The following is a 23,774-nucleotide window of genomic DNA, read 5'->3' as shown; positions in this document are numbered from 1 at the left end:
GCATCTTTAAACACACAATTCATTTACACTCTCTTTGGCTCGTCTTACCTTCCTCAAACAAACTTCTCCACTCTCCTGTCAGCAGAGGTCTTAGTCGCTCAAAGATGCATTCAGGTGTGTGTACCCAGAGGAAACACAAACACGCTCACACGCACACGTATACACACGTAAACACACCCCATGCCAACACAACCATCTTTCAGACAGAGGCTTGTGTAATTGCATCTGGCACAGGCTCACAGGTTTATATTGACTGCTGTTGATGTTCACCACGCTGCCTAAAGGATGTTTGGTGTCGAGACGCTTGTGGCTTCGCTCTGTTTCACACTGCTTTAACCATCGCTTTGGCCACAGAAACACTTATTGCTCAGTGGGTGCTCTTTCATAGCTCATGAGACTTAGAGTTCTCAGATATGCATACACTTTTTGGACACAAATGGGACAATTGCTGACATAGAGTAAGAGTGTAGAGTTATTAATGTGTATTGCATGGCTCAGATTATTTGGTCTGGGAAAACTTTAATGAGAAATGTTCATGTTGAGGTCTCTGACGTTGGATTTGCAGAATTTTATATCTTGGCAAATTTAAAAGTCTGCAGAGATCTCTACTAAAACTCTAGAGGAGACACGTGTGAGACGACTGGACGCTTTCAGTAGAAAAATCTGAGCAGCAGGAGAGCCTCATTTATGAAACACAAGCTGAACAAATTTTTTTTGGGAGCCCATGTGCATAGTTTTGGGAATTGATGCGTCCCCTCAATAGCTATGTTTACATGCACCCTAATAATCAGTTTATAATCGGATTGATGGCTCAATCGAACTGAAAAGCCTTCATGTAAACACTTCAATTGATCCGATTTAGCTCAATCAGAATGAAATTACGATTGAAAGGGGGTGGTGTCCAATCAATAGGAAGAAATAAGCATGTAAATGCTTGAATACGTTTAACGTCATATGAACATGCGTCTATTTATTTACACACATTGTAGACTGAATGTTTACTTGATTTATGCTAAAAAGCTCTTTTGACATGTATCTAAAAAGAAAGCTGGCATGTCATCAAGGCAAAAATGACAATTATACTTGCGGTAGAGTGACTTGCGGTAATGGTACAGTGTAATTGTATTGCGTCGTTTAGGGTTCATATAAACAGTACTTACAGAATCTGGAATCAGATTGGATGCATTCTGATTGGTATGGATTCATGCTTCTGAATTTATTAGCAACAATGATTTAATGTGAGATGCTGGTAAAAATTTTTTTACCAAGTAACCAAAAATAGTGCATGTTCTGAACTTAATAAACAAATTTTAAAACGATCAAATATCTGGATGTTATTTCCGGACTGAACATATTACTGTGTATATTCATCCATCTTTTTTATATTAAGCATACAGTCTACTAATCCTCTAATGACAGTTAGTTGACATGTAGCTGCAAAGTTACTTATAGTTAGTAGAATGTCTAAAGTGGACTATCAAAATAAAGTGTTACCCCATGTCCATTATATATATATATCACTGCATAAGACAGTGTACCTTAGAATGCTCTTACATACGATTTATACAAATTCATTAATTTGTATGAGTTTTATGAATGAGGCCTATTATTATTTAATATAGGACAAACTATAGAGATACTAAAAATATCTCCTTTGAGAGATTCTGTGTGCTTTCAAAACATCTCGCCTGGAACATAATCAGAATCCATCTCTACACACCTATTTTAAATCCAAACCATTTAGTATTTACTGCACAGCAGATGACATTCACAGCCAGGAAAAAAATAACAAAAAACAAAACAAAAGAATCTCTCTTTTGGTTGTCATGGAGTTGTTTATGCATGGAAACCATTGAAATGCCTTTTTGTTTGAAGCAACATTACTCACAAATAAATGAAGGACCAAATGAGATCAGCAACAACGATTCTCCCTGACAACATTATTATTTTCCAGCCATCCTGTGAAACAGAGCAGCGTTACTTCACTCCTCTTCACCCCAAAATAACAAGATGACAAGATCCAGGGAGTTCCTCTTTTGCGCTGAGGGAGCTCAGAGGAGAGCTGGAGGAGCGTGGGGTTGGGTGTGTGTGTGTGTGTGTGTGTGTGTGTGTGTGGTGGGGGTGTGGGTGTGTGTGTGTGTGTGTGTGTGGGGGGGGTTAAGTAAAGAAAGCCACCCACTGAATAGCCAACCACATTTAGTCAGGCTTAATGAGAAAATAAAAGTGGGCTGGGAAGTATCTCTGATCATAAGCATTGCTATTGAATTAGTTAATTTAGCATTGAATGGGAAATGGACTTTTATAATGGATTTTTTTCAGCGATAGGATGTTCTTCTCTTATTCAGTGTTAATTTCATATTTATATACTGTTGTAGAATTTATTCAGTTTTAATTAGCTTTTATTTTGTTTTATTTTTCATGTTAGTTTTAGTTTGGGTTATTTTGTCATTTTTATTAAAATTATTTGTATATATTTCTATTTAGCTTTAACTTATTTTTATGTCAGGTTTAGTTTTCGTAATTTTAGTCTGCAACTTATTTTATTTCAGTTAACATTTCAGTTTTTATTTTTATTTTTTATTTTTTATTTGTCATCTAATATTTATATATTTTTCAGATTTTTTTTTTTTCAGATTTAGTTTTAAGGCACCCACCTATTGCAAGATAATAGGGCTGATTTTGGGCTCAATTCTCCTCTTCCAAAAATCCTAGGTAAAGTCCCGATTATCTTGATGGTTCTACAGATTATCTCTTCAGATTTCCCCTTGGTGTGAGGTGTGTTAAGAATGATTGAATCTGCTCGGAAGAACGTCAGGGCCGCACCGATCTCAAACCGGAAATATCCATAATGTTGAATGTTTACGATCAGAAATCCTGTTGTGTAGGGGGAACCCTGAGGACAAACGCACACGCACTCTGTAGATTGTCACGTGGAACGAAACAATATCAGAAGGCAAGCTGACGGAAGACGGAAGCATAACACGACTTCATCCAAACCCGAATTTTCTGTAAAAAGCAGTCCAAACTCTATTATCGCCATTTCCATTTCCCCTCGTCCGCCATGTTTGTTTACTCTAAAGTCACGTTTGACCATGAGATATTTTGCGAGATTTCCCATGTTCACTGTCGGGACTCTGGTTGTTTGTGAATAGAATCTGTTAGTGTGTGGTGTGCTGTCTTCTTCACATCGCGTATTAAATCACACACAAAAAAAAGTGGTCTCTCACAATTTGAAAATCTAAAAAGATTAACGTTAACAATAACGGCACTGCTCTTATCTATGGCTGCCTGCAACCAATAATGTTTTGCGAGTGTTGTTAATTTACTAGTTTGAACATGTATAAAGGCTCATTCACACTGCACCAACAGACGCATTCGTTGGGTTGTGTTGTATCAGTGTGTCTTGTGGTGCAGTGTGAATTAGCCATAGCGAACAAAATGATTTGGAATTACGCATATAAAGTGAACATGGGAGATGCATTTAAATAACATATAATACACAATTCTGCTCTTAGAAACGTACATGTGCATGCCGTTGTTACAAAGAATTCCTTGTACCACAGTTTAATTGTACCACCACAGTTGCTGGTAAATAAGTTAACACCAAAATACCCAAATTTGGCTGGTAGTGGGTGTTAATTTCCCATCATGTCCCTATCACATGAGAAAATCACAATGAAATGAGAGCAAGAGGCCTCACTGGTTTAACTCTGTCATACTCTTCCTGCCTTATGTACACTGTAAATACCTTTATGTAGCTAGCGGTTCTATGCAATAATCATTTTCAAATGTGTTTTAAAACCATAGCATTCCAGAGGAATGTAGTGCTGAGAGCCACTATTATTTCCACGTGTGTAGATAAGTTCTGCTCTCCTGCTTGTGCTGTACATGCGGTTGTACAGAGACTCTGTATGTGCAAATAAAATACATGCTTTATTTCATTGTCTATGTAAGGGACTTTCTTAAACATGCATACTGACAAGTATAATGATATCTTGATATCTCCTTTAGTGGCCACAGAGAGATCTCCAACTCTACTACACCCTGCATTCTCTTTGTGTGAGTCAGTCCACTTTTACCATGTTAGATTCGGTGTTTCCTCCAGAATTCAGAACGCTGGTAGTTGTCATTCATCACCTGGCTGTGGGAAGGGACTATTTATTCTGTAAAACTGCCCGTCAACACATATCACTTGTTGCATGGCACAAAATGAGCACAGAATGAATCCGAAACACAGCGGACCCTGTTTTTTTGGTTTGTAACCAAGGCTCTGGTTACAGATACTTTTGAGATTATGGATGAGAAAAATGTAATACTGTGCTAGACCGCAAATTGAGTTATGTCCTGTAGAGACAGAATGTGTTCTCATGTCAACTTCATGTAATTACATGCAGATGACTATATGGCCAAAATGTATTTCAGAGGAGAATGTGCTGAGGTCATCCTTGGATGTTTATTAGCAAGTAAACACTCTTTTAAATGTCTAGCTTCGTATGCAGTGCTAATAAAGAGCATGTTTATGCTTTTGGCAGAGCTACCTGCTAAAGTATCTGTCATAAACACAATGTTTACCCTTTCTTGTAATGTGCCCTAGCATTATGAGAAAGGGTAAACATTGTGTTTATGACAGATACTTTAGCAGGTAGCTACAGTTAGGTCAAGACAAATACTCAAAGTACTCACAAACAATATGATTGACTTGATAAATGAAAGCTGAGTGACTAAAATTTCAGTAGCGAACCCTGACTCTTGAATCTTGGCCCCCTCACCTCTTCCCTTATTGGTAACCAAGTAACCAATAATAGTGCATGTTCTGAACTTAATAAACACATTTTAAAACGAACAAATATCTGGATGTTATTTCCGGACTGAACATAGTACTGTATAGTCATCCACCTTTTTTATATTAAAGTTGACATGAAATAGAATTTCGCCATACAGTATCTTCTATATGCATCCTGATGATCTTATTGTGAACAATTCATCAATGCATGTGCCATTTAAAAAATATATATATTTTGGGTTACACTTTATTTTGCTAGTCCACTTTAGCCTAGCTTGGTAAATTCATAGCTTACCGTATCTTCTTCTATAGTACTGTATAAGTTAACTTTGACAAAAAAAAATGCAACAAGCAATCCGCATAGTGAGTTTGAGAGTGATCACCAAAATAAAATAAAGTAATACATCCTCATTATTCTAAAATCCTTATTACAAATAATTGACAACCGGTGTGAGAATTTCTGAAGAATATGGTGACACACAAAACCAACAAAATGTAATGTAAGCCGAAACATCATGACCACACCAAGACCAAAGAAAAATTAGCGACAGAAACTTCTGCATCATAGACAGTGAACAGCGATCATTACATTTTCACAGCAGCCGTTAAATAAATGTAACAGACATAGTAATAATCTTATGATCTTATGATAAAGTTGATGCAAATCTATTGTAAAAAAAAATCTTTATATAAAAGAAAAATATTTATATATTTATTATATTGGCCACCCTGCACTCTACATAGTGGATTAGCATTAAACATCAGCCATATTGAAAAGCCAACTGACCATTCGTTTTGACTGATAGCACATAAATGCTAATGCCGTGTGTGAGCTGATGATGTAATCTGTTGGCCCTTTTGATGCAAATGGGAATTTTACTCCTCAAGCCCTCTTTCTCCACTGGAAGTTCTGGAACATCTCAATAATGAGTCAGGACTGTGAAAAAAACAGAGACGTGATCCCATTGTTGAGCTGTCAGCACGTACCTTCATCCCTCACTTCACATCTTCCTTTTGCTCTTGGCTTTGATTTTATTAGCCCATGTCTAATGATGACATCACCTGAATACACATACAGCCTTCACAGTTAGTGTGAGATCAGCCAAGCCAATGAGCTCACACTTTTTTATTATTATTATTATATATATATATTTTTTTACTACAAGAACCTCCTTACCAGGCATCCTGACACACTGACAGAATTCATCCTTTCGTAGCGCAGCTCTTCTAAACTCTCACACACACCCTGTTTAATGCGAAACTATTTCCGGCTCAATGCTCCGTGAACTGATCTCAGTTCCAGCACATAGCTGGAGCAGATGGCTTAAGTAGCATCGTAGCCAAGTCATGTGCGATTTTGTTTAAAATTTACAAACATGGTTGGAGAGGAAGCAGAGGGTTTACATCTGCTCATGTCTAGGCACAAATCAACCCAGCTAGTTTAACCCAACTACTCTAGGGTCAATGACATGATGCTCTTTTTCTTTTTGGCTAGATCTGTTTTTTTTAAAAGAAAGTTTAGTTAATTTATTTAAAGAAAGATCATAAAAAGTGCATTCATACAATGACTTCCGTAAAATAAAAATAATCACAGAATAAAGTTAAACATGGTGTTACAGCTGTCCTGATATAATAATAATAATAGTAATAAAAAAACACTTTAAGGTTAGCCTCATGTTTTTAGCGAAGTTCAAAAATATATATTTTAAAGAAAATTATTACTCTTTACTTGATGGTTACACCACATCACATTACAAGTAAACTTTTGATGAAAATGGCAGACTCTTTTTTTCAAAACCAACTTGACAACAAATACTGTAATACATTTCTAAGAACTTGGTTCATCCATTTTAAACTATGTTTTGAAATAATTTTTCCATCTCTTTATTTTGGACACTGTTATTTGTCATTGACCCTGGAAGCAAGTTTCTACCTCTCAGTCCCTCAGTGCTGGCCCTATATTTTTACAGTTGAGTAATGGCTTTATAAGGCTGGTTGTCTGTGGATTAGCCCTGCCAACCCTTGTTTCCTGGTTCCAGCACTTGGAGGTCCAAAGAGGCAGATGGGAGTCCTGGAGTCTGAGCAGAAAGCTGGTGTTGGCTGCTTTTACCAACCGCCCTAAAACAAAAGCCCTGAAATCCAAACATCTCATTGTAAAACACAATCCCTGTGAAGCCATTGCCAATCTTCCACCAGTTGTGAAAGAGTCTGAAGGGGGCTATGGGTAGATACTTGTATATCAGAATGATCTCAAAAAATTGTTTTTGTCAAGAGAGGTCTGAAGAAGACCAGAATAGTTGGCATATGTTGAACTTTCATTGTTTGTGACCAGCATGGGAAATCGGTATCTTCATCGTGCTGCTTAGATTTTTTTTGGTCACCAGAAAGTTGCTTCACCAAAAAGAAAGTTTTTCTGGTGAACAACAGCTGTTATGATCCACAAACTAGACCAGCACCAAACCAGAACTAACCAGACTGCACATTCGTTCTGGTCTAATCTGTGATCTTCAGCAGGGTCTGTTTTTGGGGGACTGTTTTCGATCTGGCAAGCGTTTCTGAAATAATGGATGGTGCAAGATTAAAAAAAAAGTTTGGCTGTTGTAAATTTGTTGCTCTTTCTGTATTTGCCAAGTGGCTGTTTTCCTGATTTTTATTGCCTTGGGAGGTTAGCACAAACAGTCTCCCTCTCCCTCTGATTTTTAATTGAAACCATTGCGGGATCAGTATTGGTTTTTGCGATGGAGGTTGATCTACAGGAACGCTCTTCTGTGGCGCTTGCAGACAGATGGTGTTGTTTGTTCCACGACAGTCTCTCTCTACAGCTCACAGGAAAACGACCATGGAACGTTGCCAGGAACTTGATTAGCTTTCTGGAGTAAGCAGAACAAATCACCCACAAATTTATTTACTGCCTTCATCTCTTCAGCACGTCATGGCACGTTTGTTTCCCGCCATCTCAGGAGCTCACGTCGGATCTCTTTCCTCCTCTCTCACGCCTGTTTTGAGCAGTTCATCATCTCCTACAGATATTTGTGCTTTCTCAAGTAGAGAGTGTTTCATTGTGAACGTTTTGGAGATTAGTGTGTGCTTATAATTGATATAAACCATTTGGCATGCCGTCTTTTTTTCCCCCCTTAACATATGGTTGTAATATGTAGATGCTGATAGGCGGAAGGTGCAGGAAATCCAGTGAAATATGCTTGTAGTTTACTAGTTGGAGGACAGATGTTAATGGGGCATATTAGGAGAACACAGGTGTGATGGAAATGGTGCATATGTTGCCGTCGTTGGCTGAGGCGTAAACGTAGGTAGTAGGTACCATTACAAAACCAGTGCGAAAACCATGGCAGCAGTGGGGTGTAAAATTTCATAACCCAATTTTTCAAACCCTTGGATCAGCAAATGCCAGATGTCAAGCTGTTCTTGCTTTCTCAGAAGAAGTAGATACAACATTTTGGTTTGACTGGATGGTGTGATATTTGGTTGGGTTGTGTAAGACTCAGCAACTCTGGACATTTCTGAATTCGCCAGGTTACCTCACAGGGTCTTTCAGTGATCCTATGGGCCTGAACACAGACTCAGACGGAGTCAGACTCCTGAGAGCAGAGCATGTACATTAGCTCATATCTCTGAGCAAACCCAGGGCTAAGCTCCAATCTGGACCTGTTTACTGACAGATAAGGCATAAACAGGACGATTTATGCAGGGCTAAGCCTGCTGAAATGTTCCAGACGGGTTATTGTGAGTGTGAGAAGAGCAGGACTGAGAAATGATGACACTCAAGACACTGAGGGAAACGTCATTCTTTTCAAATGAGACTTCTCCAACATAGACACTTTGCAGTGGATATAAAATTTATTTATGACTTTTTTTTTTTGTCGTTTGGCATCTTTTAGTTTCAGTGGAAAGCTGTGCAGTATCACTCAACAACAGGTCATGTTCACTAATAATCGCGTGCCAATGTTCTTGGTGTCTGTGTTCAGAAAAGGTTCTCACGCTAAACTTTCTTCTGGAACAGGTGCGTACACATTTAAATTGGTTCTTACCCTCTAATTTTGATATATCTGGATTACTAAATGAGGGGCTGTGTTAACACAGTTTGTAATTGGAATAGTACACACCCAAACCATATCCATTTAAGGACTTCCAATGCTTTTGCCCTTAAGATGCACTCTCACATAGGAAAACATTTGAAATATTTAAACGAATACGTTATATGCATTGCTTATATAATTTTTTTTTTCCAATTCAATTAAAAACACAAGCTACATTTGGGATGCTCTGATTAAAAGGGTATATAGGGATATCAAATATAATCATAATCTAATAGACAGAACAAAATAACAAAAATAAAGAGGGTTTTATTTTCTTATTTACCCTGGAACCCGTTTCACATAGATGCACAAATAAAAACTGACTTGTAATTTGGATTGAGATGAGGGTTTACAGCGTGAGGTAACTGCCTCCCATTTAGTGATTTGTGTTTTAACACACACCACTAATTATGCTCAATAAAGGTGAGCAGCAGCTTTCAACACACTTTACCGACACTTACCACATCATTCACAAGACACATCGTTAAAGAGAAACTTGCCTTTTAATTGTTCTCTGTTTTATAGTAACTGCCCTGTGTTCTTACTTACCTTTCACTCTGTAATCACTCTGAAGTCATTATTACCTCATATATTTTTTAAATGTACATTGTGCATCATTGTCAGGTACAAGTGTTGCAGAGTCAAGCCAATTCTTTTCTATAGCAGGCAATATTATGGTATGTTACTTCGATATATTTTATGGTTCTGAATGTCTGTGTGATATACTTGTACCATGGTATTTACATGATTATGCCAAGTTTCTACTGTTGTACATGTCCTTCTTTTATACAACAGCTTTATAAACAAGAAGTTAATATTAATATTGCTTCACTCACATTTCAACATTTTGCACATTAGTTTGTTTTCTTTCTCTGCCAACAAAAATAGTTCCAAAAGTAGTCAAAGTATCAAGCTTTGCATGACACCATGAGCCGATTGTGTGAGTTAGGTGGAGTGACAGCTTTTTTCTCTCCCAAAATGTATTGTAATGACTTGGGATCCACTCCACATTTTCATTTTCTTGCTGGTAAACCCCACACTGAGCGATCCTAATTATTATTATGTTTTGCTTATGTAGGATGCATTGTTGAAGGGTGGGTGCTCTGTTTAATTTATTTTGAGATTCGATGGCAGTCATATAGCTAGTACTTTTGATGCCTTTGCTAAAAGTTAGACTTGTGTTTTATTATTTGCCATAATCTTTTAAAAACATGTATGTCCATCTGTATGCTGGCATTGAGTTTGATGGCTTTGGAAAGGATGAAGATGGTTTGGGGTTGGGGGCTGGGGGTCTGGCTGAACTCCAGAGTGGGTTTATTGCTTTCATATTCCCTTTAGAAATTCTTGAGGTTTGAAACTCTTCCCAAAGCCTGGAGCTAATTTAGTTTTTAGGCTTTTCCTTCTAATTCCTCAAGACTAATTACAGCCCTATTCCCGCAATTAAATCGATAAACTCCTCTGTGCTCAGTTGGGCTTGCCAACAGAAGCCCCAACTCCTCTCCTCTCCTCTCCTCTCCTCTCCTCTCCTCTCCTCTCCTCTCCTCTCCTCTCCTCTCCTCTCCTCTCCTCTCCTCTCCTCTCATCTACTCTACTCTACTCTACTCTACTCTCCTCTACTCTGCAACTCCTCTCCTTTGCAACTCCTCTCCTCTCCAACTCCAACTCCTCTCCAACTCCTCTCCTCTCCTCTCCTCTCCTCTCCTCTCCTCTCCTCTCCTCTCCTCTCCTCTCCTCTCCTCTCCTCTCCTCTCCTCTCCTCTCCTCTCCTCTCCAACTCCTCTCCTCTCCAACTCCTCTCCTCTCCAACTCCTCTCCAACTCCTCTCCTCTCCTCTCCTCTCCTCTCCTCTCCTCTCCTCTCCTCTCCTCTCCTCTCCTCTCCTCTCCTCTCCTCTCCTCTCCTCTCCTCTCCTCTCCTCTCCAACTCCTCTCCAACTCCTCTCCAACTCCTCTCCTCTCCTCTCCTCTCCTCTTCCTCTCCTCTCCAACTCCTCTCCTCTCCTCTCCTCTCCTCCTCCTCTCCTCTCCTCTCCTCTCCTCTCCTCTCCAACTCCTCTCCTCTCCTCTCCTCTCCTCTCCTCTCCTCTCCTCTCCTCTCCTCTCCTCCTCCTCTCCTCTCCAACTCCTCTCCTCTCCTCTCCTCTCCTCTCCTCTCCTCTCCTCTCCTCTCCAACTCCTCTCCAACTCCTCTCCTCTGCAACTCCTCTCCTCTCCTCTCCTCTCCAACTCCTCTCCTCCTCCTCTCCTCTCCTCTCCAACTCCTCTCCTCTCCTCTCCTCTTCCTCTCCTCTCCTCTCCTCTCCTCTCCTCTCCTCTCCAACTCCTCTCCTCTGCAACTCCTCTCCAACTCCTCTCCTCTCCTCTCCTCTCCTCTCCTCTCCTCTCCTCTCCTCTCCTCTCCTCTCCTCTCCTCTCCTCTCCTCTCCTCTCCTCTTCCTCTCCTCTACAACTCATCTCCTCTGCAACTCCTCTCCTCTCCTCTTCCTCTCCTCTCCTCTCCTCTCCTCTCCTCTCCTCTTCCTCTCCTCTACAACTCCTCTCCTCTGCAACTCCTCTCCTCTCCTCTTCAACTCCTCTCCTCTCCTCTCCTCTTCCTCCTCCTCTCCTCTCCAACTCCTCTCCTCTGCAACTCCTCTCCAACTCCTCTCCTCTCCTCTCCTCTCCTCTCCTCTCCTCTCCTCTCCTCTCCTCTCCTCTCCTCTCCTCTCCTCTCCTCTCCTCTCCTCTCCTCTCCAACTCCTCTCCTCTCCTCTCATCTCATCTCCTCTCCTCTCCTCTCCTCCTCTCCTCTCCTCTCCAACTCCTCTCCTCTCCAACTCCTCTCCTCTCCTCTCCTCTCCTCTCCAACTCCTCTCCTCTCCTCTCATCTCATCTCCTCTCCTCTCCTCTCCTCTCCTCTCCTCTCCTCTCCTCCTCTCCTCTCCTCTCCAACTCCTCTCCTCTCCAACTCCTCTCCTCTCAACCGAAAAACTTTGGAGTCTTCGGAACTTTTTTTGGGTTGAATGGTGGTCGTTTCGCACCCCCCTATCGCATGTGAGCGGAAAAAACACACTTGCAACTTTGAGCCGGCGGACCGCCGGACGCGGCGTCAGGAAGTTCCGCGTGATATCAGGTCTCACGATGTAAAGAATTGCTTTACGGCAAAAAGAAATCTGCTAAAATTCTATCATTATTGCGCTCCCTCACGCTGTTCGAACACGATACCCTCTGGTATCTGAGAGTCGACAAGTTTTTCGACAGTGTTGTCAAATATCTATTCCGAAGCTGTAGGGGGAGCTCTATAGCGAAACATGCTAGCAAAAAGCGAGAATATAGCAAAGAAATCCCCGAAACTGCATAGCTCTGCTTTAAGCACTAAATCAGCATGATTTCCGAAGGATCATGTGACACTGAAGACTAGAGTAATGGCTTTAGAAAATTCATCTTTGCCATTGCAGGAATAAATTACATTTTAAAATATTTTAAAATAAAAAACTTAAGGCCTTTATGCATAATGCAGTATCAAGGTATTCATAATGTTCGTTAAATAATGCATTATATATTTTCATGATTATTTGTAAAGTTAAAAATGCATTATAATATTCACATAATCCTTGTTACATCTGAAATTGGTTGTTTGTCATGTTTTAATGCATTATACTTTCCAAAGGTGTATTATAATCTATTATAACTGTGATTACAATTATTCATGAGACCATTAAATGAATTATAAGGTGCATTACAAGGCATAAATAATGCATTCAAAATACTTTTATACATAAAGGCTTTAAGTAAAGTATGAATTAGTTGTTTTTCTAAATTGTAATAATTTGTTCACAATTTCACGGTTCTTTTTTACTGAATTTTTATCAAATAAATGCAGCCTTGGCGAGCATAAGAGACTTCTTTCAAAACATCAAAAATCTATTCATACAATCAATAGTCGACCCCAGACTATTGAACTAAAGTGTATTTCAACTTCATACACCAAAAATGGTCAGTTCCCTCTATTGAACTGAACTTGTCAAACCCTCAATATTTCTTACAAAAAACATGGTCTACAATACGGAGGAACCCTAAAAATAACCTTCAACCGAGACCAAAATTATTTGCCGGCCTCCATGCCTTTCTCATGTTTTTTCTCTTTCTTTTTGAAATTTATCACTCCTGGCAAGGATGGGGCGTTTGCCTGGGGAGCCGTCCAGAGGTCAAGCAGATGTTCCTCATGGTGCTGGGTCGTGCACCAGGACAGATCTCAGCTCATTCAGCACGTCATATACCTCGCTTTATCTCTCCCTCTCCCTCACTCCACCTCTTCTGTCTGTCACCGCACAATAGTACACAGGTCTCTGGCTGTAGTTCAGATTGGCTGTCTGGCTCTCTGCGCAGCTCGTATGGGGTCCATCAAAGCTGTGGTGTGATATAATGGTTTAATTGGGTTTGCCAGCACAGAGCCCACTGAGAGTAGAGAGAACACCTTTGGGAGAATGAGAGAGAGAAGTGAATGGAACAAAACCTCACTAGCATGGAAATGTAATGAGTCTGGGCTGTCTAGACCGTGTGCTTGGCTGTGTGGAGCTGTACGGCGAGTTTTTCAACATATGTGAATGTTTATCCCTCTGAAATGGAGCATGTGGACCCAGGGTCCATTTGGAGCCAAAAGGGAGGACTTTCAGAGCAAAGCCCGCCCAAGTCAAGCAAGACGACATGCAGAGAAACTCACAACGCAATGCTTTATACATTTGCAAGAGCGTACACACATTTGCCAGCAATCAAATGAAACTTAAACACATTTTCTTATTTTTCATATTTACTTTTGCTTGCCTCTTGGCCATGTTACTTTAATATTTTGCTCACTTCAAAGCTTGCTTTAACTCTCTGTCATTTCTATAATTTGCAACTCATTCTTTAAACATAGCATTTGAAGGAAATCAAGCACATAACACGTATTTAGAGTATCCTGGATGAAAGGTTAGCTGGCAGAAGCTGACAAGACTCCTCAGAGTTGCTATGACAGCTGTGAAGTGTACATACTGTGTTATTCTTCCTGTCCACAACAAGACTAACACTACTCTGATTATGTTTGCATGTAGAATAATAATCTGTTTATAATCAGAATGATAGCTCAATCACAATGAAAAGTACTACAATAAAAACACCAGATAAATCGTGATTTGGATTCGAAACGAAACTTGTATGTGATTTGAAGAAGCATATTCTGAAGATGCATATTTGAAAATGATTTGTTACACTTTGTAAACCTTTAAATTCAGCTGGTTTCAACGTACATATATGCACAAGGCAGTGTGTTTCTTTGCAGAATAACTAAGCACTTTTTATTGTGTTTTTATAAATAAACATAAAACACATATTATTGGGGTAGAGGGGCTCTTATTGTATTTTCTGCAAGAGCCATGTTTTCTTTAATAAAATCCATAGCACAAAAAACATGCCATGTTATCCTGAATCTGTAAATTCCAAAACTGTGAATTCCAGCAGGATATCTCTCTCCCACCAATCTTTGCTACATACTTTTACCCGATCTTCACATGCACAGATATTGTATGCGGAATACATGTGATGCAGATCTGCACATAATCAGTTTGAATGTATTCACATCATAAGGTCTGTGCATGTAAACAATCACTGTCTGCTAAACATTAAAGTTATAATGACTTAAAATTTAAAATGACTTAAAATTAAACTGACTGTATGCTACCTACTTTTTAAAGTATGCATTATCCTAACTTTATTAATGCTAACCATTTAAAACCTTAGAATGCAAATTTTTTGCCATTTTGGGTTCAATATGTACACTCCGCTGAGTCTGCATACTGCATGACACAGTATTTGATCCCCTTAAAGTCTGACTTTGATGGTCTGCATTGCTTTTGCATGTGTGAAAGTGTGTACATATGTTGTCTATAAGGCTAATCGCAGCCGTTAGCTCTCTACTCTACCTCCTGCCCATCTCCTCTGATGCACAGCAGTGTCTTATATAAACAGTGGAAAGCCGACACCTTATTGTGTTAGAGGGCCATGTGTAAAAATATGGTGCATAGCACATTCAAAGAGGATTTGAAAACCATCAGGACAGAGTGTTAAAGATGTGTTTTGGCAAAGGTCGTGTGGAAGGTTTCATTTTGGAAAGGCCTGTTGTGATACTCTTTTTCCTTTCCTCCTGAATCTGTAGTCTTGCCCTTAAACTTTATTACCTCAGATTTTCTCCCTGTGAAATGGGATGTGCATATCAATACAGCTCCGAGTTTTATGGGCCTGTCTTCATTGACAGAGAGATCTTTGTTTCTTGAACTGTCAAGTGGGAAAAACACTCCACCAGTTAACAAAAGGGGTTTGTATTGTACATCGGGGTAGCTCCGACAGAAAAAACATCTGCCAATTTCTTTTTGTAATACGATTGTTAAAAATCATGCGCACTTATGAATTATTGTGTTGACAAAAAACAGAATTACTAGTCAAAGTGATATGGAACTGGAGTTATCAAACCTGGAACTTCTGCATACTTGTTTAGTTATTGAAAAATGAATCTATCAACCTATCAGAATGAAGAATTTAACAACACTGTGGTAGAAAAGACAATAACCATTTTATTTTGTTGATTTTTCTTAGGTTGCAGAGGGATCTGAAGTGCATTTTGAGGCAGGAAAAAATGAGTCATGTGAGGTGAATATGGAAAATCTTCCTCATGGCAATGAACACCTGCTTTCCTGGGCCCATCAACGCTACAGTGCTGTTACCTCTTTCAGCGAGCTCAAGATGGCCCATGACATCTACATCAAGGTTGGAGAGGGTATGTATCTCTGAGCATGGACAGTTTTTACTTATCCCTCAAAACCTTTTTTTTAAATAACTGTTATTAATATTTTTTTCTGATCTACTGACACTTTTTAAAAATCAGTATTTTTTGTAAAAAAAAAGAAAAAAGAAAAGAAAAAGTATTTAGCTTGTTTATTTGGCCTAAAACAAAGGTTGTGCCATTACTTTCTGCCGCCTCTGAACTTCAATCATGTCCCTGCACATGCTAATTCACTCTCAATGCTGCCTTTTGACTGTGTTTAGTAACTGGACCCATGGGTAATAAAAGCAAATCCCAGTGAAGCCACCTCTAGTCATTCTAATTTCCACTGGGCAACATTCGGGTTTCATTTAAATACAACATGGCAAAATCTGTGGGCTTTCTCTGACTTTTACTCGTAATCATTTGATTTGCTTGCATGTCAGGCTCATAAGCAGCCGCAAGATAGAGAATTGATGGAAAGGCCAAGTAAACATACGGGAAGAGTTTCAGATGAAAGCCCCGACTGCCAGCTTGTGCGTATGGGCCCTTTGCCAAATCTGAAGCCTTTCACAACAGTCCTTTTAAAAAGAGAAGGATGAGGGAGAATAGCAAACCTAGAAGAAAAAGGGAATGAGCAAAAGGAAAGTTTGGCAGGGAGGGTATAGAAGAAGCATAAAAGAAAATAGAGCCCAAAACAGAAAGTCCAAATTTAAAGCAGTACCAGGAAGCCTTGCAAGATTCTCCTAAGAAAGTATCTTAGCCATCTGCCCAATGACATGAGCCTGTAGGGCGGGAATTTGGCTTATTCTCGACGGAAACGGTTTAGGGGGATTCAACTTGAAACCGACGCTTGGACTTTGATATGATGTTTGAGTCAGACAGGGCTGCCACATTCAAATAGTTTGTTGTTTACTCGTTGAGAGCATGAAACGGAGAAAGCAGAAACAGATACTTGCAAATACGCGCCATTAGCGCAGCAAGCCGCAGGGATTGTTTAAAGAAAGAAGAAAAGGACAGATCCGGCTGTGTGTTTCACCCAGGGCTCCGTCGTGTTTCCCCCGCTGAGTTCTAAGACCAAACCAGCAACACGTCTGACTTCAGCATCTATCAGCTGTCAGGTTGCCCGGTTAAACTGCTGGTGCTCATTTTTCAGTCCGTAAAAGAACACAAGATTCCAGTACTGGAAGAAAGTAATGACTGCATCATTCAAAGTAGGCTTTCCAGTCTCTAAGCTTGTTTCAGTCAGTCCCGTAAAACATTTGGCCCAGCGGTGTTTGAGTTTGAGGTTTGGCAGTGACTCAAAAGGCTGTGTTTACCTCTACAGGAGAGTTCTGGCCTTCTACTCTATCTCTACCCTTTGTAGCACCGCATGAGAGCGGACATGCTTCCGATCTGTTTGCTGTAGAGCACAGGCAACCCTCTTTCCCCCAGCACCTCAAAGAGCCAGGAAGAGCAGAGAGAAAGATGCCAGCCTTTCATGAGGAGTTGACACTCATCACACTTGCGCTTTGTCCAAAAACGTAATGGCCAAATAAGGAAGCATCTGTCTTGTGTTTCTCTGGGGCAAAGAGAAGAGCCGTCATCTCTTTTGTGGAGGAGCAAAGAAAACAGTGTTCAAGAGTAGAGAGGATTTTTTTAGGAAGTAATTAATCTGCAACAGGACAGATCAGGTCAAGCTGTGTTTTTGATTGAATGATGATGGTTTTAATTTATATAAGTGATTAAAGTGCCAGTGTTTGGCCATTTTCAAGATTATAAACATCAACTGGTAACCATGTCCTATTGGTTGGTCAGAAGTGTCTCCCTACTTTGACAGTTCCATTTTTTACTGACAGTTTTGTCAATGAATGCAGATTTTTTTGGAAGGGAATTTTGAGTAAATGTTGTGTACAACTAATTTGCCATCATTTAATTATATTTTACACAACTTTTCAAAAGTTTGGGGTCAGTAAGTAATTTTTTTTTTTTTTTAAAGAATTGAATACTTTTATTCAACAAGGATGTGTTCAATTGATCAAGAGTGACAGGAAAGAGTGTTACATTGTTACAAAATATTTCAGTTTCAAATAAATTATTTTTTTTGCATAAAAATATTAAGCATCACAACTGTTTTCAAAATTGATAATAAGAAAAGTTTCCTGAGCACCAAATTCAGTATATTAGAATTAGAATCACGTGACACTGAAGGCTAGAGTAATGCCTACTTAAAATGCAGCTTTTAAATTTTAAAATTTAAATGTAAGAGAGAATCCACATGCAAATATAGCTGCAAGCAGCAATCACCGGGGCCAAGCGCAAGCAAGACGACAAGACATGCCAAAGTGGCTGGGAGTGTGAGACCCACTGCAGCAAGGAGCAATTAAAGACATTTGAAGATGAATTTTGGCAAAATGGTTGAAAAATCACATACAATAACTAAAAATATGATTATCACTTTCGACCAATAGGTGGCGCAGTTACGAAACTGATGTGATGTGGTCAGAGTGAAGTGACAATGACACATACAAAGTTTGGTGTCAATATGTCAAGGCATTGCAGATATAAAGCCTGAATAGTCATTTTGGCATCATGCCTCAACTTTGCCACTGCGGTATACGAAAACGGTTTTGTCTATCGACACGAAATCCATAACTTTTACTCGGCACAGTCTGGAGATGACACGATCCGATTTTGGTGAAAATCGGACGTTCGGTCTAGGAGGAGTTCGAAAAAGTAGGTTTTAAAAGAAAATAAAGATGGCGGACAGGAACTTTGATTGACTATGGCAAAATTGGTATCTATGTTTTCAGCATAACCCAAGGAATCTATTGAGATCAGTGTCATTACTATAGGCAAATTTATTCAAAAGTTATTAGCATTTTTGGAAATTTCATTATAACTTTTGACCAAAAGGTGGCGCTGTCTCATAAATTTTTGAGTACTTTTAGGGCGTTGTACTGATGACCCATACTGAGTTTCGTAACGATACGTTCATGCGTTCATAAAATACAGCATTTTAGCACATAATTCAAAATGGCCGACAGCCAAAATGGCTGATATGGGAAAATTGAATATCAGTCAACTCAGCACGACGCCCTGAATCTAACGAGACCACTTTTGTGATTTTTGGACAAACCGTTCAGAAGTTATAAGCAAAAACATAAATTATTCATATCTCCGGACCAGTAGGTGGCGCTGCGCCGAAACGCAGCAAGTAACCTCAGGTCATGCTTGTGACGACATGTACCAAATTTGATCTGAATCCGATAAAGCGTTGTGGAGATACGGCCTTACGTCTGTTTTTGCAAGCGCTACGTAAAATTTGTTTGCAAGGTATTCGAGAACGGTAATTCGAATCAACTTGAATTCCATAACTTTTGGTCGTCATAGTCTGGAGATGATCTGGTTCATTTTTCGTGAAATTCGGAGCAACGGCCTAGGAGGAGTTCGAAAAAGTAGGTTTTTCGGAAAATTCAAAATGGCGGGAAAACTATTATGACGGAAAATGACGTCATAGGGTGCAGTCGAATCGTCGTGAGCTCAGGAATCAGAGGAAAAAAGAATGTTGTTTCTAGCCCTTGTGGTTCAAAAGTTATTAGCATAAACATGAGTGAAACTTTGGACAGCTGGTGGCGCTAGAGGGAATGAGTTGGAGACTCCAAATTTGCTATGGTGATAGTTCAGGCTGTCCTCTATCACTGTGCCAATTTGTATAAGTTTCCCGCAAACGGTTCTATAGGCTGCCATAGACGCCCAGTCGGAAGAAAAAGAAAAAAAAGAAAAAGAATATAGCTGCAAGCAGCAATCACCGGGGCCAAGCGCAAGCAAGACGACAAGACATGCCAAAGTGGCTGGGAGTGTGAGACCAACTGCAGCTAGGAGCAATTGAAGACATTTAAAGAAGAATTTTGGCAAAATGGTTGAAAAATCACATACATTAACTAAAAATATGATTATCACTTTCGACCAATAGGTGGCGCAGTTACGAAACTGATGTGATGTGGTCAGAGTGAAGTGACAATGACATATACAAAGTTTGGTGTCAATATGGCAAGGCATTGCAGATATAAAGCCTGAATAGTTATTTTGGCATCATGCCTCAAATTTGCCACTGCGGTATACAAAAACGGTTTCGTCTATCGACACGAAATCCATAACTTTTACTCGGCACGGTCTGGAGATGACACGATCCGATTTTGGTGAAAATCGGACGTTCGGTCTAGGAGGAGTTCGAAAAAGTAGGTTTTAAAAGAAAATAAAGATGGCGGACAGGAAGTTTGGCTGACTATGGCAAAATTGGTATCTATGTTTTCAGCATAACCCAAGGAATCTATTGAGATCAGTGTCATTACTATAGGCAAATTTATTCAAAAGTTATTAGCATTTTTGGAAATTTCATTATAACTTTTGACCAAAAGGTGGCGCTGTCTCATAAATTTTTGAGTACCTTTAGGGCGTTGTACTGATGACCCATACTGAGTTTCGTAACGATACGTTCATGCGTTCATAAAATACAGCATTTTAGCACATAATTCAAAATGGCCGACAGCCAAAATGGCCGATATGGGAAAATTGGATATCAGTCAACTCAACACGACGCCCTGAATCTAACGAGACCACTTTTGTGATTTTTGGACAAACCGTTCAGAAGTTATAAGCAAAAACATAAATTCTTCATATCTCCGGACCAGTAGGTGGCGCTGCGCCGAAACGCAGCATGTAGCCTCAGGTCATGCTTGTGATGACATGTACCAAATTTGGTCTGAATCCAACAAAGCGTTGTGGAGATACGGCCTTACGTCTGTTTTCGCAAGCGCTACGTAAAATTTATTTGCGCGGTATTCGAGAACGGTAATTCGAATAAACTTGAATTCCATAACTTTTGGTCGTCAAGGTCTGGAGATGATCTGGTTCATTTTTCGTGAAATTCGGATCAACGGCCTAGGAGGAGTTCGAAAAAGTAGGTTTTTTGGAAAATTCAAAATGGCGGGAAAACTATTATGACGGAAAATGACGTCATAGGGTGCAGTCGAATCGTCATGAGCTCAGGAATCAGAGGAAAAAAGAATTTTGTTTCTAGCCCTTGTGGTTCAAAAGTTATTAGCATAAACATGAGTGAAACTTTGGACAGCTGGTGGCGCTAGAGGGAATTAGTCGGAGACTCCAAATTTGCTATGGTGATAGTTCAGGCTGTCCTCTATCACTGTGCCAATTTTCATAAGTTTCCCGCAAACGGTTCTATAGGCTGCCATAGACGCCCAGTCGGAAGAAAAAGAAAAAGAAAAAAAAGAAAAAGAAGAATAAGAACGGGAACAGATACAATAGGTGCCCGCACCTTCAGTGCTTGGCCCCTAACAAGCAGCCATTACGGGGCCAAGCGCAAAAGCAGACGATGAGATATGCCTACATGGCTGAAAGTGTGAGACAAACTGCAGCAAGGAGCAATTAAAGACATTTGAAGATGAATTTTGGCAAAATGGTTGAAAAATCACATACAATAACAAAAAATATGATTATCACTTTCGACCAGTAGGTGGCGCAGTTACGAAACTGATGTGATGTGGTCAGAGTGAAGTGACAATGACACATACAAAGTTTGGTGTCAATCTGTCAAGGCATTGCAGATATAAAGCCTGAATAGTCATTTTGGCATCATGCCTCAACTTTGCCACTGCGGTATACGAAAACGGTTTTGTCTATCGACACGAAATCCATAACTTTTACTCGGCACGGTCTGGAGATGACACGATCCGATTTTGGTGAAAATCGGACCTTCGGTCTAGGAGGAGTTCGAAAAAGTAGGTTTTAAAAGAAAATAAAGATGGCGGACAGGAAGTTTGGCTGACTATGGCAAAATTGGTATCTATGTTTTCAGCATAACCCAAGGAATCTATTGAGATCAGTGTCATTACTATAGGCAAATTTATTCAAAAGTTATTAGCATTTTTGGAAATTTCATTATAACTTTTGACCAAAAGGTGGCGCTGTCTCATAATCTTTTGAGTACCTTTAGGGCTTTGTACTGATGACCCATACTGAGTTTCGTAACGATACGTTCATGCGTTCATAAAATACAGCATTTTAGCACATAATTCAAAATGGCCGACAGCCAAAATGGCCGATATGGAAAAATTGGATATCAGTCAACTCAACATGACGCCCTGAATCTATCGAGACCACTTTTGTGATTTTTGGACAAACCGTTCAGAAGTTATAAGCAAAAATAGCCTTTTTTCATATCTCCAGACCAGTAGGTGGCGCTGCGCCGAAACGCAGCATGTAGCCTCAGGTCATGCTTGTGATGACATGTAGGAAGTTTGGTTTGAATACGATTAAGCGATGCGGAGATACAGCCTTATGTCTGTTTTCGCAAGCGCTACGTAAAATTTGTTTGCGCGTTTATCGAAAACGGTTTGACGAATCAACTTGAATTCCATAACTTTTTGTCCCCACAGCCTGAAGATGATCTGGTGCAATTTTGGTGCAAATCGGACAAACCGTCTAGGACGAGTTCGCAAAAGAAGGTTTTTTGGACAATTCAAAATGGCGGCCATATTTTTATGACGGAAAATGACGTCATAGGGTCCAGTCGAATCGTCGTGAGCTCAGGAATCAGAGGAAAAAAAGAATTTTGTTGATAGGCCTTACGGTTTAAAAGTTATTAGCATAATATAAGTGAAACTTTGGACAGGTGGTGGCGCTAGAGGGAATGAGTTAGAGACACCAAAATTGGTGCAATTACTGTTGGGAATGTCCTCTATCAGAATGTCAAACCGGAACAACTTTCCCGCATACGCTTCTATGGGCTGCCATAGACGCCCAGTCGGAAGAAGCAGAATAATAATAATAAATATAGCTGCAAGCAGCAATCACCGGGGCCAAGCGCAAGCAAGACGACAAGACATGCCAAAGTGGCTGGGAGTGTGAGACCCACTGCAGCAAGGAGCAATTAAAGACATTTGAAGATGAATTTTGGCAAAATGGTTGAAAAATCACATACAATAACTAAAAATATGATTATCACTTTCGACCAATAGGTGGCGCAGTTACGAAACTGATGTGATGTGGTCAGAGTGAAGTGACAATGACACATACAAAGTTTGGTGTCAATATGTCAAGGCATTGCAGATATAAAGCCTGAATAGTCATTTTGGCATCATGCCTCAACTTTGCCACTGCGGTATACAAAAACGGTTTTGTCTATCGACACGAAATCCATAACTTTTACTCGGCACAGTCTGGAGATGACACGATCCGATTTTGGTGAAAATCGGACGTTCGGTCTAGGAGGAGTTCGAAAAAGTAGGTTTTAAAAGAAAATAAAGATGGCGGACAGGAAGTTTGGCTGACTATGGCAAAATTGGTATCTATGTTTTCAGCATGACCCAAGGAATCTACTGAGATCAGTGTCATTACTATAGGCAAATTTATTCAAAAGTTATTAGCATTTTTGGAAATTTCATTATAACTTTTGACCAAAAGGTGGCGCTGTCTCATAATCTTTTGAGTACCTTTAGGGCTTTGTACTGATGACCCATACTGAGTTTCGTAACGATACGTTCATGCGTTCATAAAATACAGCATTTTAGCACATAATTCAAAATGGCCGACAGCCAAAATGGCCGATATGGAAAAATTGGATATCAGTCAACTCAACATGACGCCCTGAATCTATCGAGACCACTTTTGTGATTTTTGGACAAACCGTTCAGAAGTTATAAGCAAAAATAGCCTTTTTTCATATCTCCAGACCAGTAGGTGGCGCTGCGCCGAAACGCAGCATGTAGCCTCAGGTCATGCTTGTGATGACATGTAGGAAGTTTGGTTTGAATACGATTAAGCGATGCGGAGATACAGCCTTATGTCTGTTTTCGCAAGCGCTACGTAAAATTTGTTTGCGCGTTTATCGAAAACGGTTTGACGAATCAACTTGAATTCCATAACTTTTTGTCCCCACAGCCTGAAGATGATCTGGTGCAATTTTGGTGCAAATCGGACAAACCGTCTAGGACGAGTTCGCAAAAGAAGGTTTTTTGGACAATTCAAAATGGCGGCCATATTTTTATGACGGAAAATGACGTCATAGGGTCCAGTCGAATCGTCGTGAGCTCAGGAATCAGAGGAAAAAAGAATTTTGTTGA

At 39.9% G+C, this 23,774-nt stretch overlaps 1 protein-coding gene across 1 annotated transcript in view; it reads left to right on the top strand.

Moving 5' to 3' along the window:
* The window catches only part of tgfbr3 (transforming growth factor, beta receptor III), a 123,481-nt gene that overhangs the window by 56,030 nt on the left and 43,677 nt on the right, over positions 1 to 23,774 (top strand). The window contains exon 5 of the mRNA XM_079627919.1: positions 15,486 to 15,666. Within this exon, the coding sequence (XP_079484045.1) occupies positions 15,486 to 15,666 (181 nt within the window). The remainder of the gene's footprint in view (positions 1 to 15,485; positions 15,667 to 23,774) is intronic.

This window comes from Phoxinus phoxinus, assembly GCF_949152265.1.
Source record: "Phoxinus phoxinus genome assembly, chromosome: 11".
NCBI classification, from domain to species: domain Eukaryota; kingdom Metazoa; phylum Chordata; class Actinopteri; order Cypriniformes; family Leuciscidae; genus Phoxinus; species Phoxinus phoxinus.
This window is presented reverse-complemented; position numbering and strand designations above follow the sequence as displayed.